The sequence below is a fragment of the Gymnoscopelus braueri genome (genome assembly GCF_963280865.1).
Source record: "Gymnoscopelus braueri genome assembly, chromosome: 22".
In the NCBI taxonomy this organism is placed as follows: domain Eukaryota; kingdom Metazoa; phylum Chordata; class Actinopteri; order Myctophiformes; family Myctophidae; genus Gymnoscopelus; species Gymnoscopelus braueri.
The window spans coordinates 38,314,205-38,331,087 of record NC_137624.1 but is presented as its reverse complement, the minus strand read 5'-3'; the positions used below and the strand labels follow the sequence as shown (position 1 = coordinate 38,331,087).

At 43.4% G+C, this 16,883-nt stretch overlaps 1 protein-coding gene across 1 annotated transcript in view; it reads right to left on the bottom strand.

The window, feature by feature from the left end:
• Positions 1-16,883, bottom strand: part of wdr7 (WD repeat domain 7) — a 145,315-nt gene that overhangs the window by 24,300 nt on the left and 104,132 nt on the right. The window contains exons 24-25 of the mRNA XM_080419360.1: positions 11,648-11,875; positions 745-931 (exon numbers count right to left, since the gene is read on the bottom strand). Coding sequence (XP_080275486.1) covers positions 745-931; positions 11,648-11,875 — 415 coding nt within the window. The remainder of the gene's footprint in view (positions 1-744; positions 932-11,647; positions 11,876-16,883) is intronic.

Here is a 16,883-nt window from a genome sequence, read left to right as displayed (position 1 = left end):
CCCTGTGTTAGCTGATCTGAGTGAGCGGGAGGGGTTGTAGGGTTGGATCAGGCTTTGAAGATATGGGGGTGCCATACCTTTGGTTGCTTTGTAGGCCAACATCAGTGTCTTGGCTGTAACTGGGAGCCAATGGAGGGAGCGGAGAAGGGGGGGAGACATGTGAAAACTTTGGCTGGTTGAAGGATCTGGATCATTTGGAGGGGCTTAAGTGCACATGGCGGGCGGCTAGTAAGGGGGGAGTTACAGTAGTCACGTTTTGATATGGCTGAGGTCTGGATAAGGAGCTGGGCTGACTCCTGGGTGAGGAAGGGTCTGATCCTTCGAATGTTATAGAGTGTAAACCTACAGGATCGAGTGACCACTGCAATTCTATTTGAATGAGAGCTGATTGTCCGAGAGACGGCGAGATCCGCAACCGACCAGCTACCCGTCGGCGGCAGCTTGCCGATATTATTAATAATAAAAACAGCCATTTTTCTAACCAGTCTAGGTGGCGTATCGGGTACAGCACAAGCCATACAAACCATACCTCCCGTGATCAAATCCCCTCAGGATCAGTCTTTTTTTATTCTTTTTTTTTCTGCCGCCGACCTCCTGCCGCCAACCTGCCGGTCGGGGGCCACCAGGTCGACCTGCCGCCGACCGGCTACTGGCCAGTGATCCGCCGGCGGCAGGTCGGCGGCAGGTCGGCGGCAGGTCGGCGGCAGGTCGCCCAGCCACCAGTGTGTTGTGTTGTGTACTCACTTGGCCAGCTGCTTCTCGGCGTCGGCGCACAGCTCCAGCAGGCCCATGAGCACGGCGGACACGTCCATGTAGGGCTCCCACACCGTGAAGCCTCGGCCTATCAGGTCGATGGCCGTGCGTCGGATGGTGCTGTGGGGGGGCAGCTTGGGGCTGGGGGGCTGCAGCAGCAGGAACGTCAGAGCCTTACCTGAGGAGGGACAATTAAACAACGCATTGTTTTCATAAGGAATCTGTGGCTTGAAACATAAATTTCCCGTTTTTGTTTTGAATCATGTTCAAAGAGGTGGTATATAGCGACTGTAGTGCAGTGGTGTAAAGTAACTAAGTACATTTACTCAAGTTCTGTACTTAAGTAAAATGTTTAGGTATGTGGGGGGTGCGTGAACCTGAGCTTGTAGATCGGCTATTTTTGCTACTTTTGTGTGACATGGCGAAGTAAAGTCAAAATACGGCGATAAGAAGTGTCTGGCCGACAGTATATGCAATGTGGCCCTATGGAGTGAGTGTGGCAATATAGTGGCCCTCTCCATCATCAAACTTGCCCACCCCTGCTATAAAACATTGGCCAAATTGTCAAATAATATAAGAAAGAGAAACATTTTGAAAATAGCCGATCTACAGGCTCACAACGCCTCGCAACGCGAGGCATTGTGAGCTTGTAGATGAGCTATTTTCACAATATTTATCTGTGGAACGTAGTCAAACACAATGGGGGGTACCCAGTTCAAATATGACTATTCTGGGGGGTCACGGCCTGAAAAGGTTGAGAACCACTGCTTTATCATATACCTCCCCCCCATTGCCCTGTGCCTCGTCATACATGCACACAACCCCAAAACATGTATATATATAGTAGTGCTATCGTAGTAGTGTGTTTGATTTATTGATTGACTGATTGAATACTTTATTAGCAGTTTGCAAAAAAAAGCACAGGAAAGTACGGTTCAATACAAGGTCTGCTAAGAGGATTTTAAACCCAAGAAAGCCTATAGCTGGTTTCCATTGGTGTCCGAAACATTTAATGACATTAAATATACATTACCATCGTTATCAAAACATTACCAAGTAGAGTATGACGTTTATTTGGATTTAATAAGGGACCAAGCTATATTCATACACACTGTATACAGTATAATTCTTCAATAATTTTTCAGGGGGAAAAAATGGAGAATGATGTATTCAATAATATTCCTAAAACATCACAACCAGCAACCCTTAACAGCTCCATCAACTTATTGTATATGAACCTAAATATCATCTACCATAAGCATCCATAATCCCACAGACCTCCCCCATCAGTAAAGGTCTCCGGGCCTCCCAGACAGAAAGGTAATTACATCATCTGTATCCTATGGCATTTTATCATCAGTCTACCTTAAATGGCAACCCCCACCTTCCTTATTGGTTTATATCACTGATGTGCACGCACACACACACACACACTGCACGCCATACAAACGCAAAAAGAACAGCGTATGGACACGATTATGAAAGGTATAGCCAGGGGGGGCTAACGACGTTAGCATCGCTGGGTCAGGACCCATTGTAGCATACCGGCAGTGACAGATAGTGCGCTAACCATGTTAGCATTGTCATGCTAGTCTCGTTACGGGCGGTATAGACTGTGAAAGATGTGCCGGCGCACGCTAACGTTGTTAGCTACCATGTTTATGGGGGCATTGGTAAAAAAAGAGCCAGACAATAACAAAAGATGTAGATCAGATGGGTTGTTAGTGTGTGCGGCGGAAACAATACAGGAGATTATGGGAGCATTTTGGTTCCGTCTTGTGTACTCTCGGAGTTAAATGAACACTATGGATTGTTACTGTGCAGTGTGTGTGTATGGCTAGCGTCTGCGCGGGCTAAAAATAACTCAGAAAGTCGGATGATAAATAGCTCTGTCTGTTTATTACTCTGTCTCTGATGCAGTTATATATATGATTTATAGTATAGTCGCGCGCCTGTGTCTCGCGAACCGAAAACAGCCGATCTACAAGCTCTACGACGTCGTAGAGCTTGTAGATCGGCTGTTTTCGGTTCGCGAGACGCGATGCGCGACTAACCGAATCAGGCTTCATTTCAATCACCGTCCTGCTTTCCATGTATCTCTCTCTCTCTCTCTCAACCCTTTCTCCCTCTCTCCGTCTCGATGGACAAAGGGAGAGATGAGAAGAGGTAGAAAGGTAGTGGGAAGATGGAGGGATGAAGAGGGAGGTGGGGTGGGGGGGTCAGGGAGTGGGGGGGGGGGCTAATTCCCTGTTTCTCTCTGTCATTCCAAGGGCTAGGGATGGAGGTGTGTTATCAATCTTTCGTCATGGCGACATAATAAAGGAGCTGCATTTTTCTCCCCCCCCTCCCCCCCTCCCCACACACACACACACACCACCTTTATTCTTCGTCCTCCGGGGTGTTAAATTCAAACTGGCCTCCATCGGCGAGACGGGTGGGGTGGGGGTGGGGGTGAGAGAGACAAGTGGGGTAAGAGAGAGGGCAGATTGCGATGGAGAGAAAGACAGAAAGAAAGGATGGAAGAGAGAGTCAAGAGTCGAGAGAACGAACGTGCGCACACACACACACACACCGTTGTGCACACATAAAACTGCGTCCACACACCAACATTGAGTGAATGTTGCACACATCCAGTTTGACGCCAGGCACAATGTCATGAAACTCATGAAAGTAGAGAACCTGAAAACAACGCTCACAGCTCTACACTGTATGTATGTACTGCAGTACTGTATCTACCAGGGTTTATGTTTGCCGGTATTTACCGGCCATGGACCGATACTTTTTTAATTGGACTTTTTATTTATTTATTATAAACAAAACTGGCCACCGTGGCCGATTGGGAAAATGTTGTTATTAGGCTATTTTATCATTAAGCTCATCATTATTATTATTTGGATAAAGTAACACAACATTTCATGATTGCAATACTTAGCGTACAACCATTAAAACCTATCATAATGGTTTAATTCCCGACAGCCTGCTGCTGCTCTCTGATAGATCAGCCTATTCGTTGTACGATGGTGTCGCGCGTTGAAAATATCAGCGCAACAAGCTCACGACACGTCGCAAGGCGCCGCGTTGTGAGCTTGTATGTCTGCTATTTTCGATTCGTAACAACACCGTCATACGACGAAGGACAAATCAAGTATAACACAGCTGTCTGCGTCTCCTCCTAATCAGTGCTGAGTACGGGTCTTCTTGGTTCGCTCGGCTGTTATGATAAACAGAACCGGGGTCCCGAGGTGATAAGAGTATGAGCCAAGCTGGACCCAAATGACGATAGTAAAACACAGGGAATACATATACATTTTGGACGGCCTTGACATGAAACAGTTTGAGAACCACTGCACTACACATGTACTGTGTGTACTGTGCACAACATATCTCATGTACAGTACTGTATGTATGCAATGTATGTGCCCAGCAGTGTTGATTTCGTCGACTAAAACTATGACAAAAAATGTTCGTCGACTACCTTTTTTCACTGACGAAAACTAAATAAAAACTAAGCTACGATGTTTAGATAAAACTAAATATATTGACAACTTCGTCAACAAATAAAAACTAGACTAAAATGTTAGGGAGGAACTAGTGGAGAAGTAGGCTGCACTAGGCTTCCTGCTTTCGTGTATAGAGGGGCGGGTTTAAAATCAGCGCGGAGAGAATGCGCCTGATCCCATTGGTTCACCGATCTGTCCGTCAGCCCCCGCCCCGTCAACACAACATACGAGCGACGCCCACTGCACTCTGGTTGGTTGGGGAAATGAAACACTTCCTATACCGGGTACACCGACGCGCTGGTCCAGGCTTTTATTTTTTTGCAAAACTAAACAATAAAAGCCTGGAGATCGAGGCTAGTGGAGAAGAGATCCAGTAGAACTAAAAGACAAGTCATTTTATGTTTGGTTGCGCTCTGGTGTTGCGCTCTGAAAACAGCAGATCTACAAGCTCACAACGCGTCGCGCTGCGACGCGTTGTGAGCTTGTAGATCGGCTATTTTCAGCATGCAACCTAGCGTAAAATCAGCCATTACGACGCCATCAAGGCACCGCCAAAACACATTTTAGTCGACTAAATCAACTGTAGATTTAGTCAACTTTAGTCGACTAAAACTAGACTGACAGTAAAACATTTCAAATGACTAAAATATGAGTAAAACTAAAATGAAATTTGATTCAAAAGACTATGGCTAAAACTGAATCAAAATTTGCTGTCAAAATCAACACTATAGTGCCCGGACACGTTGCTGTGCTTTTTGCATCGTCAAGAGGTGGTGGTGTGTTCCTGCAGGACAGCTTAGGTCACAGATTGTTAGAGGATGCTGTCTGAAGGACAAGCTAGCGTTATTTACTGCTGCTGCATGACACTGTGTGCGTGCGTGTGTGTGTGTGTGTGTGTGTGTGTGTGTGTGTGTGTGTGTGTGTGTGTGTGTGTGTGTGTGTGTGTGTGTGTGTGTGTGTGTGTGTGTGTGTGTGTGTGTCTGTGTGTGTGATATGTAGCCTTTAATAAATATCAGGTTGCCAGTCATAAAGTGGGCAACACTTCATCTGGTCCTCCAAGGTCATGTCACTGTGGCCTGGACCAATAAAGCCTTATTGAAGACCACAGTTCCTAACTCTGTGTGCGTGCACGTGTGTGTGTGTGTGTGTGTGTGTGTGTGTGTGAGTGTGTGTGTGTGCGTGTGCGTGTGTGCGTGTGCGTGCATGTTTGTATACGCATGTGAATACAATCTGCAATTCAGGCATCTAGCAGACACTTTTATCCAGAGTAATTTATTTAAGTGTCAGAGTAAATGGCATGAACCCTGGTTAATAAACCAAGAGTAAATAGTCACATAAGTAGAGTGCAAAGAAAAACCATATAGGGATGCTAACTATCAATTATTTTCTTAGTGATGATCCTATTTTTACATATATCTTATACTTCGGTGTCATGCAAAAATAGTGAAAATTGCCAATGTACAAGAAATCTTTACAATTCTTTGCATTAATTTTTTTTTTAATTATGGATTAATTTTCATAATTTATTAAATTGATTAGTCAAATTAACTGTTGTAAATCAGTGGTTCTCAACCAGTGGTCCAGGGACCACCAGTGGTCCTTGAGGGGGTTCCAGGTGGTCCCCAGCTAAATGATGGAATAGTTGGCAACCAACTGGACCCTTATAGATCTTCAACTCTTGAGAGCGTAAAATGAAACCAAATGGATTTGGTTTCATTTTACATGAATGTGTCCACACAATTAGAGAATGTAGAAGAATTGTTTTTTTGATCTATGTTTGCCTGTTATCTCTCCTATTGGTACCAACATCAATAAAGCATGGAATTGTGGACAAAATCTCATCCAACGATAACAAAATACTCTACGTTTTGGGTCTGGGAGGCTAAGTCTCATCAGACGGTGGTAAAATGCCAAATAAATAATGGACCTTGATATGAAAAGGGTTGAAAACCAATGACGTAAATAGCAAAACAGAACACTAAGTGAACAAGTAACTAGCCTACATGTCTGAACATACGTCCTGTGTCAGCTGACCTGCATGAGTGTGTGGTAAGGGCTGTAGGGGTGGATCATGACCTGAAGGTAAGGGGTGCTATTCAGTGTTGATTTAGTCGCCTAAAACTATGACGAAAAATGTTGGTCGACTACCTTTTTTCACTGACGAAAACTAAATAAAAACTAAATAAAAACTAAGCTATGATTGCGAACGCGGAAGGACCAAGTGGAGCTTACTATGACACCGTGCTCGGCTTGTGTCTCTGTGTGAGGCTCTGTGTGCACTGCCTGTGTGCAGACGCGCCCCCATGTGACTCGCGCTCTCATTGGCTGCTGACAGAGTGATATGAAACCAACCCGATCGCCCCCCAAACACGGTGAAATAGCACGGATTGCCAAACGCCAATTCCGTGCATAGATGACTAGGAACTCCGAAACTCCGTGCATAGGAGAACCATAATCAACTGTAGATTTAGTCAACTAAAACTAGACAAAAACTATAACATTTCAGATGACTAAAATATGACTAGAACTAAATGGAATTTTATTCAAAAGGCTATGACTAAAACTAAATCAAAATCTGCTGTCAAAATCAACACTGGTGCTATGCCCTTGACTGCCTACCTTGGTCATCATCACCAGTGCTTTGAATTGGCTGTGGGCAGCAACCAGAAGCAGTGAGTGTGTGTGTGTGTGTGTGTGTGTGTGTGTGTGTGTGTGTGTGTGTGTGAGTGTGTGCACGTGCCTATGTGAGCGTTAGTATACTTTATAGGTCTGCATGTGTGTGGGTGCGTGACAGTGTTATTGATAAAGGCCAGAGGGGCAGGACTTCATTATTTATAACTAATTTCTACACTTGCTGCTTTTTATGTGGGTTTTTGTGAACATGGCACCATCAAAACACACACACACACACACACACACACACACACACACACACACACACACACACACACACACACACACACACACACACACACACACACACACACACACACACACACACACACACACACACACACACACACACACACACACACACACACACACACAATAAACCATGCAGTACTAGGGGTCATTTTAGGATATAGCACCAGCAATACTAGGGGTCCCAGTCAATGCACTGGCGCACACCAGTGGTGTAAGGTATTTTTTACTTTATTGGAGTATTTCAAGTTTTCAGTACTTTTACTTCTACTCCACTACATCTCAGAGGCAAATATTGTACTTTTACTCCACTACAATTATTTGAAAACTTTAGTTACTAGTTACTTTGTAACAACGCCAGAGAGGGGTTTTCCTTCTTATTCCTCTTGGCGGCCATCTTTGCTGACAGACATGTCTGGAACCTACACTAAATGAATGAAGTGGTATTGACAAAGCATCAGCGGGCCATAATGAGTTGTTAGTTAAGGTAATCAACATGTCACATTAACAGCAGACCGGGCTGGAAATTACAGACAACGTGGGAGAAAAACAGGATAGTATGTTCAGTATAGCAGTAATTATTTGAGTGGATAACGTGTTTTGGGAGAAGAGGGATTTTACTGAGAGTTGAGTTTTTTTTTCCTGTTACTTAGGCTTGTTTTTTCTTCACCACGATGTTAACATTTCGATAGCAGGTTATTTAGACCATTGGTTCAAAAATTGTGGTCCTTGGGGGGGTAACAAGGGGTCCCCAGCAAAAATGTGTTAAAATAGCGTCACTATCATTTTAACCACTTTAACCATATTTTATAGTTTGGCTATTCAAAAATAGCAGATCTACAAGCTCACAGCGCGGCACTCGGTGCCGCGCTGTGAGCTTGTAGATCTGCTATTTTTGAAAAATCCCTGGCACAAAATATTGTTTAGATGCCGATTTAGACAGATGCTAGGTTCATTGTTTACCTGGTATCCTATAGTTTCAATGTACAGATTATTATTTTGTTAGTAATTGTTTTAGACTGACGCTGGGTTCTTGGCCTGGGAACAAGGTCAAAAGCTTCGAGTACATCCAAGAAGTCTTTAGCCATTGGCTTAGAGAGACAACAAACATGGACATTCGTGTCCCCAACAATTAGCAGTTTATTGTACTTAATCCGGACACCGGCCAAGAAATCAGATAGTTCCTTTGTGAAGTCCTTATTGTATTTCGGCGGGCGGTAAATCACCGCACAGAGAACCGGGTCGGAGCGACGCAGCTCAAACAAACTATACTGTAGTTTACTGAGGCACTACACTGTCTCTCTGCATTTGATGTTTGATCTCTGTTCACCCATCCATCCATCCATCAAACATTAAAAAAAGAAATTACACACGCACACTCGTACACACAAACGCACACGCACACATAAAATGGTTTTAGTGATGGCCCTTTACGGTCACCTGTAATTGTGCAATTCAGCTTTTATTAAGCAATAAGTGTTTGTAAAGGGACGGGCTGCTAGTGTGTGTGGTCAATAACATAATATGTTTTAAAGGGATGACTTCCACTTCACAGAATCAATTACAGCCTCACCTGGTGTCATACAAGGTCCAGCTATAACAGCTCGGCTTTATGGTGTGTGTGTGTGGGTGTGTGTGTGTCTGTGTGTGTGTGTGTGTGTGTGTGTGTGTGTGTGTGTGTGTGTGTGTGTGTGTGTGTGTGTGTGTGTGTGTGTGTGTGTGTGTGTGTACTTGTATTACTACTAGAGGTTCAGGCCGCTACGCAGCCCTCACACCTACTGTACGTCGCATCGCCGATCTGACTGATATGGCCATATATGGAGATGTATCTGTATCTGTCAGTCCTTGTCCCTTTTATGCCAATATATCGAGATCTGCCGGCTGGCCGGTCCTCCCTTAACCCATTAAGACCTGAGATACGATTCTACTAATCTCTTCTAAATCCTAACAGTTTTTTGAAAAAACATGTGTTTCTATATCAGTGGTTCTCAAACTTTTTCATGTCAAGGACCCCCAAAATGATATGTATTTATTTGGCCACGGACCCCCATCTCAAAATATTATATAGAGTTTTAATTGCTACAATATTTTTTGAGTTTCACCATAGTGACCAAACCAAGCACTAATACCAATAATCATGTCCCAACAACACAATTCATGTTTATCTATTTCCTCTTTTCACAGGCACACAACACATGATTGACAGGAGCCTGTGCCAATTAAAATGATTGTTATTGATGTGTGTGTGAGCACGTGTGTGTGTGTGAGTGTGTGAGTGAGCGTGTGAGCGTGTGTGTGTGTGTGTGTGTGTGTGTCCACTGAGCCTGGCCGGTAAACTCAGGTGAGCTGCCCACCGTGTCTAGATGGCCGGCTATAAGGGGCATCACGCTCCACAGCCTATCAGTGTGTCCACAGGCTCTGTCGCCGGGCGGATTCCCCCCAGAGGCAGCCAATCAGAGCTCCGGAGGAGAATGGCTACTTAGTGCAGCTTTGATGCCCACCAAGGTACAATGCCCTTGGCACAGCATGGGCACGGATAAGCCACTGTGTGTGTGTGTGTGTGTGTGTGTGTGTGTGTGTGTGTGTGTGTGTGTGTGTGTGTGTGTGTGTGTGTGTGCCAGCACCAAGCTCCTTAAGGTGACAAGCTTGGGTGTTGAAAATCAATCCTATCTCTGTGGCAAATTAATCCAACAGTGAAGTTCCCGCACAGTTAAAATACTGGGTGTTCATTTCACTCTGACGGTGTACAAATGGATAAATGAACACTGAGGATTTTACAGTGTGTACCCTGCTCCCCAAACTACAGTCTAACACCAAGAGATGGAGGGTGGGTCGGGACTCATTTTTATGGGTCGCGAGTAAATAGACCTTTTTGAAAAATAATATTTCCAAAAATGTAAAAGAAAATAAAACATCAAAAATAAATTCATAAAATCACATTCCTTCTTTTTTATCGTGACAATAGCAGATCTACAAGTTCATATCATGACGCTTTGTGAGCTTGAGACCCAAATGTCTCGAACTACAACGTTTTGGAACCACTGCTCTAACCCAGACATCCTGTGTGTCTTCATGGTCTCTGTGTGTGTGTGTGTGTGTGTGTGTGTGTGTGTGTGTGTGTGTGTGTGTGTGTGTGTGTGTGTGTGTGTGTGTGTGTGTGTGTGTGTGTGTGTGCCATGTTTTTGACACGATGATCCATCTGGCCCTTCCTTCTCAGAATCGCCTAGGTTGATCCCAGAGCTGCTCTAGCCCCTCCCGCATGGAAATAAACGAAAAAAAACAAAAAGAAAAAAAACCCGTATATATACGTTTTTTAGGAAAGTTGGCACTCCACGGGTGTATTTGCAAAACCGTATTAAGTTACGTTTTTTTTTCTGATTTATGGAATTTCTTTGAGTTTTATTCATTCATATTCATGAAATTATATTCAAAACGTGTGTGTTTTTGCGCGCGCGCGCGCTGCGTGCGCGTGCGTGCGTGCGTGCGTGCACCGTGCACCGTGCACACACACATGCTAAGTATGCATGTGCGTGCTGCATGGGTGAGTTTCATACAAATTAAAGCACAGGCTCACAAACTTTTTAACTCAAGACCCAAACGAGAAATGTGTTGTCTTCCTGGGACCCATACTAGTGAAAATGGCAGATCTACAACAGCTAGATCGGCTATTTAACACATTGGGTGCCAGAATTTTATAATAACAGAATACGTTCGGTGCCGGGAATCTCACCGTTAAGCTCCATTGTGCTGTTTAAAGCTGTAGACTCCATGAGGAGCGATCCATGAAAAAAAAAGCATGCCTCCATTTTACCCGATGGTCCTGACTAACGGCTGGAACGATAACATCTCTCACGCGAGCGATCGCGGATGCAAAATGAGTTGTTTTCCCCAGCGTAAAAAGTTTCCGAGTTATAGGCGTTTTAGAGAAGGAAATAGACCGGAAGCGGATGGGGAGCCATGTTTTTGACACGATGATCCATCTGGCCCTTCCTTCTCAGAATCGCCTAGGTTGATCCCAGAGCTGCTCTAGCCCCTCCCGCATGGAAATAAACGAAAAAATCAAAAACAAAAAAAACCCCGTATATATACGTTTTTTAGGAAAGTTGGCACTCCACGGGTGTATTTGCAAAACCGTTACATTTTTTTTTCTGATTTATGGAATTTCTTTGAGTTTTATTCATTCATATTCATGAAATTATATTCAAAACGTGTGTGTTTTTGTGTGTGAAAAATTAAGGGATACTTACTTGTGACACCCATAACAATCGGTCATCAGTGTTTGGGAAACAGTGAATTAAAGCTATTAAATCTGCCCATACAATAAAGAGATTTCTCTTTTTCCTTTCGGGACACAAAAAGAATGGACTCAAAATAATAAATTTGTACACTCTCAGATCGTGTGTGTGTGTGTGTGTGTGTGTGTGTGCGTCCGCGCACGTGAGTGCGTGCGTGCGTATTTTGCTTGCACTCACATGTGTGCCTGGCCAGAGAGTAGTTGGACGCGGTTCCGCTGGTCAGACCGAAGCCCTCGGGTGCCTGTCCGCCGGTTCGAGTCCGAGCCGGCCCCTTCGGCGGCTCGATCTCCGCTCCGAACTCCGCCCCGATCACGCCGAGCAGCACGATGGCCGTGGCCTGCTTCCTGCGCTCCTCGTACGAGTTGGAGATCTTCTTGGCGTTGGGCGGGAGGTTGGAGAGACAGCCTGGAACAGAGAGACAATCATTGGTTCATCATCTAATATCCCCAGATGTCTAATGTCCCCAGATGATTAGCTTAATGTGCGACATTGTTTTCTCACTCAACAGTAAACAAACCAACATACAGTATCAGTGTATCTGCACATTTCTAAAGATACAATTTAACGGCTTTTATGACATTTTTAATGCAACAGTTAAATAAACGAGCTAAAATAACAACAATATTGTGATAGTACTCATTGCTACAGAGTATTTGATCAGTAAAGGCGGCTTTCCATATGCATGGCCTCACCCCACCCCACACCACACGCCCACTTGTGCCTCGGTTTCCATTACAATGAAGTGGGTAGAGTGGTGTGTAAGTGGTACTAAACTGGTGCCTAAAAAGTACCCAGTCCTGGGTAGGTCTGAGCTAGGCCAAGCGGGGCCAAACACTTCATAATGACTGATCACTCACCAACTTTTTATTTAGAACAGGATATAGTTGTAAAACATCATAATACTTTATAGATTATTAAAATCACAGTTAAAATCTATTCTAGTGTGTTATGATTATCATAGTTGTAAAACATTATAATAATTTATAGTGTATTATAATCACAGTTATAATCTATTATAGTGTACTATAAGTATAATAGTTGTAAAACATTATACTACTTTATAGTGTATTATAATCACAGTTATAATATATTATAGTGTATTATAATAGTTGTAAAACATTATACTACTTTATAGTGTATTATGATCACAGTTGTAATCTATTATAGTGTGTTATAATTATCATAGTTGTAATAAATTATAATCATTTATATTGTATTATAATCAGTTATAATCCATTATAGTGTATTATAATTATCATAGTTGTAATACATAATTTATATTGTATTATAATCACAGTTATAAGGATCCATTTGGTTCATACCGAACCAAATGGTTCACCCGCACGTGCACAGGTGATTTGCATTTGTATACAGGACAGTTGGCCACTCACCTACATTACATTGTTAGACAAAAAGCAATGACCTCCACCAATGTCTACATTACAAATGAGTGTCAATGACCGGAGTCTGCTACTCATACCTGTGGATTTGAGCGGGGGTACTTTTGTGTAATGGAAACGGTAGATATTTTGATGCGGTGTGGTGTGGTGTAGTGTAGTGTGGTGTGGTGTGGTGTGGTGCTGCAATGGAAAGGGGGCTTAACAGTTGTCTCCCCGTCTCTCCAGCTCTTTAATAAACAGAAAATTATCTTTTTAAGGTCGGGATACCATTGTATCCAATCAGGAGAGAGCATTCATAATCATAAAGGATAAACAAGTGAAATTGGAAGTGATGGCGCAAAGAAATGAGCAGACAAAATTGAAACTGGAACACTATAAAATTGAAGCTGTTAAATGGGTACTGTCTCCTGATTGGTTGAAAATGTGCAACCCAAGAGCTGGAGGGATGGGTTGGACTCCTGTTACTGAACAAACACTCTATAGCAATGTTTACTATCAGAATATAGAGCAATTTAACACTTATTATAACCCATTCAATCCGGGAACGCAACTGTGTCATTTTAGATTTATTTGGCTATTCAAAACGCTGATTAAACGATTATTTAAAAAATTAAAAAATAGATAATTGGTCATTTCATAACATAATCGACTAATCATTGATCTATCAATATGATCTATTGATGGGTCTATACTTGGCTCCTCTTTCCCCTCTGCAAAGAATCTTTTGGCCGAAAATAGCCGATCTACAAGCTCAGCATTGAGCACAATGTGACACACTCACACCTTATTGAGGCTTTTGTGTGACGCTGTAGTACGATCAGGTAGGGCATTCATTTACGGAAAAAATGTACGCAAAAAGTTAGAATATGGAGATAGGAGGTTTCTGTCCCGACAGCAACAACATTATACTGTAGATCTGCTATTTTCGCATTTTGTCGCAAAGGGGCTTAAGTGGTCAAAACACCAGTGGAACGTTTTTTTAGTCGAGTCTAAAAAAAACCTCCTCTAAAAGCGGTTGTATTTTCCCTGTCAAGCGGTGCGTGGAGGGAGACGTGCTTTCATTCAGCCTCCATTCAGACTGAATGGTGTTAGAAACAGCAGGCGGCCTCAACGGACTGCTTCTCTCCAATACACCACGCAACAAATGAACAGGCACACTTCTATTGTCACCGTTATTACTTATTAGTTACACCACACACACACACACACACACTCACACACACACACTCGCTTGCACACATGCGCGCGCGCACATGCATGCACACGCATGCACACAAGTAGGCACACTTCATATTGTACTGGTTAAAGCCATTAGTCACAGTACACACACACACACACACACACACACACGCTCTGTCAGGGTCATGTTCAAAGAGCACTGGGTGCATTCAGCCACATGCAACAGTGGGAACCCTTTTGTTATGAGAGAGAGAGAGAGGGGGGGGGGGTTCTGAAGTAACAGGCGTGCTGCTCTATTGTCCCAAAAGAGGACCCCCAAAATGTTTAGTGTGTGTGTGTGTGTGTGTGTGTGTGTGTGTGTGTGTGTGTGTGTGTGTGTGTGTGTGTGTGTGTGTGTGTGTGTGTGTGTGTGTGTGTGTGTGTGTGTGTGTGTGTACGTGCGTGCGTGCTGCCTACAATGAGGCTTTCTAAGACACTCAGTAGGAGAGATGAGAGTTCTGTATTTAAACTATAGGCTCAAGGGCCCAATAAAGGCTCCATACACAACATGTGTAGAAAGGCGTGTGTATTTTAGTGTGTATGTGTATAGGTGTATCATTCTGCAGGTGTTAAGTTGCGGGATCCGATGGCACAAGCACCGAGGCACGCACGCGCACACGCACACACACACAGTGACACGCACCAGCTGTGACCTAGTCAATTGAGTGCGTTGTGAGCTTGCAGATCTGCAATGTTCTCCACAGTTTTTTGCACAACGCCGCTCTGCAGCCAAGTATACGTAACCCATTCAATCCAGGAACGCATCCGTCTTTCTTTCGCTATTCAAAATGAGCAGATATACAAGCTCTATGAGCTTGTAGATCTGCTATTTTTTAGAGCAATCGTGAAAATGTGTGCACATCTTTGAATATATATATTTCAAACCGAAAATGTGCAAACTATTTTCATCCAGGGACCTCCAGGAGCAAAGCTTTTAGTTAAAAATGGTGATATATGTATTCAAAGATTTGCACAAAATGTTTTAAGATTTTTCAAAAATAGCAGATCTACAAGCTCGTAGCGTGGCACTCGGTGTAGGTGCTGTAGTTGCTGTCGGGCAGAAACCTCTTATCTCCATTCAATTTTTTTTTGCCATTTCTTTTCATTTGAATCCTGAAAGGTAACAGTTTTGGACATGGTAAAACAATTGTAAATGGTCCATTTATATAGCGCTTCTATCCAAAGCGCTTTACATTCACACACACATTCACACACACATTCACACACACATTCACACACACATTCATACACCGATGGCAGAGGAAACCATGCAAGGCACCAACCTGCTCATCGGGAGCAATTAGGGGTTCAGCGTCTTGCTCAAGGACACTTAACTCTTCTGGGGGAGCCCGGGATCGAACTGGAAACCTCACGGTTACCATCCGGCCGCTCTACCGGCCACTCTACCCCTGAGCGTCTGACGCCCCATACATACTGTATGAGGTTTCCACCCGACAGTAACGATGTACTGTAGGTACAGTAGGTACAGTAGGTATGTGCACTGACTGTCTGAGGTACCAGGCATCCCGTCATTCAATCTATAGTTTTTTTTAAATATATGTCTGAACCCCTCCATAGATACTATACCATATTTATGTCCATGCTATATTTCCATTTTATTTAATGGGATTGCTAAAAGCAAGCTGTCATTTGGGAGAAAGCCCAGCGGCCAGGCCAGATAAATGGATTACGGATGGCATCCAGCCCCCGCCCCCCCAGACCCCCGCCCCCCCCCCCCCAGGCCAAACTGGTCCAGTAGATAACAGCATTAGAAATAGAGTCCCCATCCAGAATCCCTAAAAAGTTTTAGATCTACAAGAGGGAGGGAGGGAGGGAGAAAAGGGAGAGAGGAAGAGCACGGGACCCCACACCCCCCTTACAAGCTGTTAAGCTTGTAGATCAGCTATTTTTGGCGTATTTGGTGTAGACTAGAGGGGGGAAAAGGAGGGGACCAAGTATAGACCATGTAAAGTATACAGGGGTGACTGAAATTGTAGATCGGCTATTTTCGGTGAAGAGGTTTAGTATAGAGGGGAAAATGAAGCAAACCAAGTTCAGAGCCAACGTCAAGTTTACTAAGTATTGAAAAAAAAACATTGATTTGCACAACACTGATGATAGTTTTGTTTATGACGTTGTCTATGAAAACTATGAAAACGTTTTATCTGCAACACAATGTTATACAATAATATTGTATAACATTGTGTTGCAGATAAAACGTTTTCATAGTTTTACATATGACATAGTTGTACATATTATGTAGTGGGGGGGGTCCCTGCTTCATCTCTCTCACAGCTAAGAGGGTCCTTGGACTGAAAAACGTTGAAAACCTAGTTTTAGAGAACCACTCTTGAGTTACAACAGTACCGCTTTATCCATTAAGACCGGAAACGCATCCGTGTCATTTTAAGATTTCTTTGGCTATTAAAACATAACAGATATACAAGCTCATAGCGTGGCACCGACTGCTGTGCTATGAGCTTGAAGATCTGCTATTTTTCTTTACAAATTGTGGGATTTTTTTGCAAATCTTTTAATATATATAATATATGTTTTTAAGCAAAAAATTTTACTCCGATCTGTGCTTCTGGGGGGTCCCTGGAACAACATATTTTGAGATGGGGGTCCGTGGCCAGATACATATCATTTTGATGGTCCTTGACATGGAAAAGTTGGAGCACCACTGATATAGCAACATACTGTTAGGATTTAGAAAACATTTTTAGATATGTATTTGCCCGCGGACCCCCATCTCAAAATATGACCCCCTACCCAAAGAAGCAAAGATTTGAGTT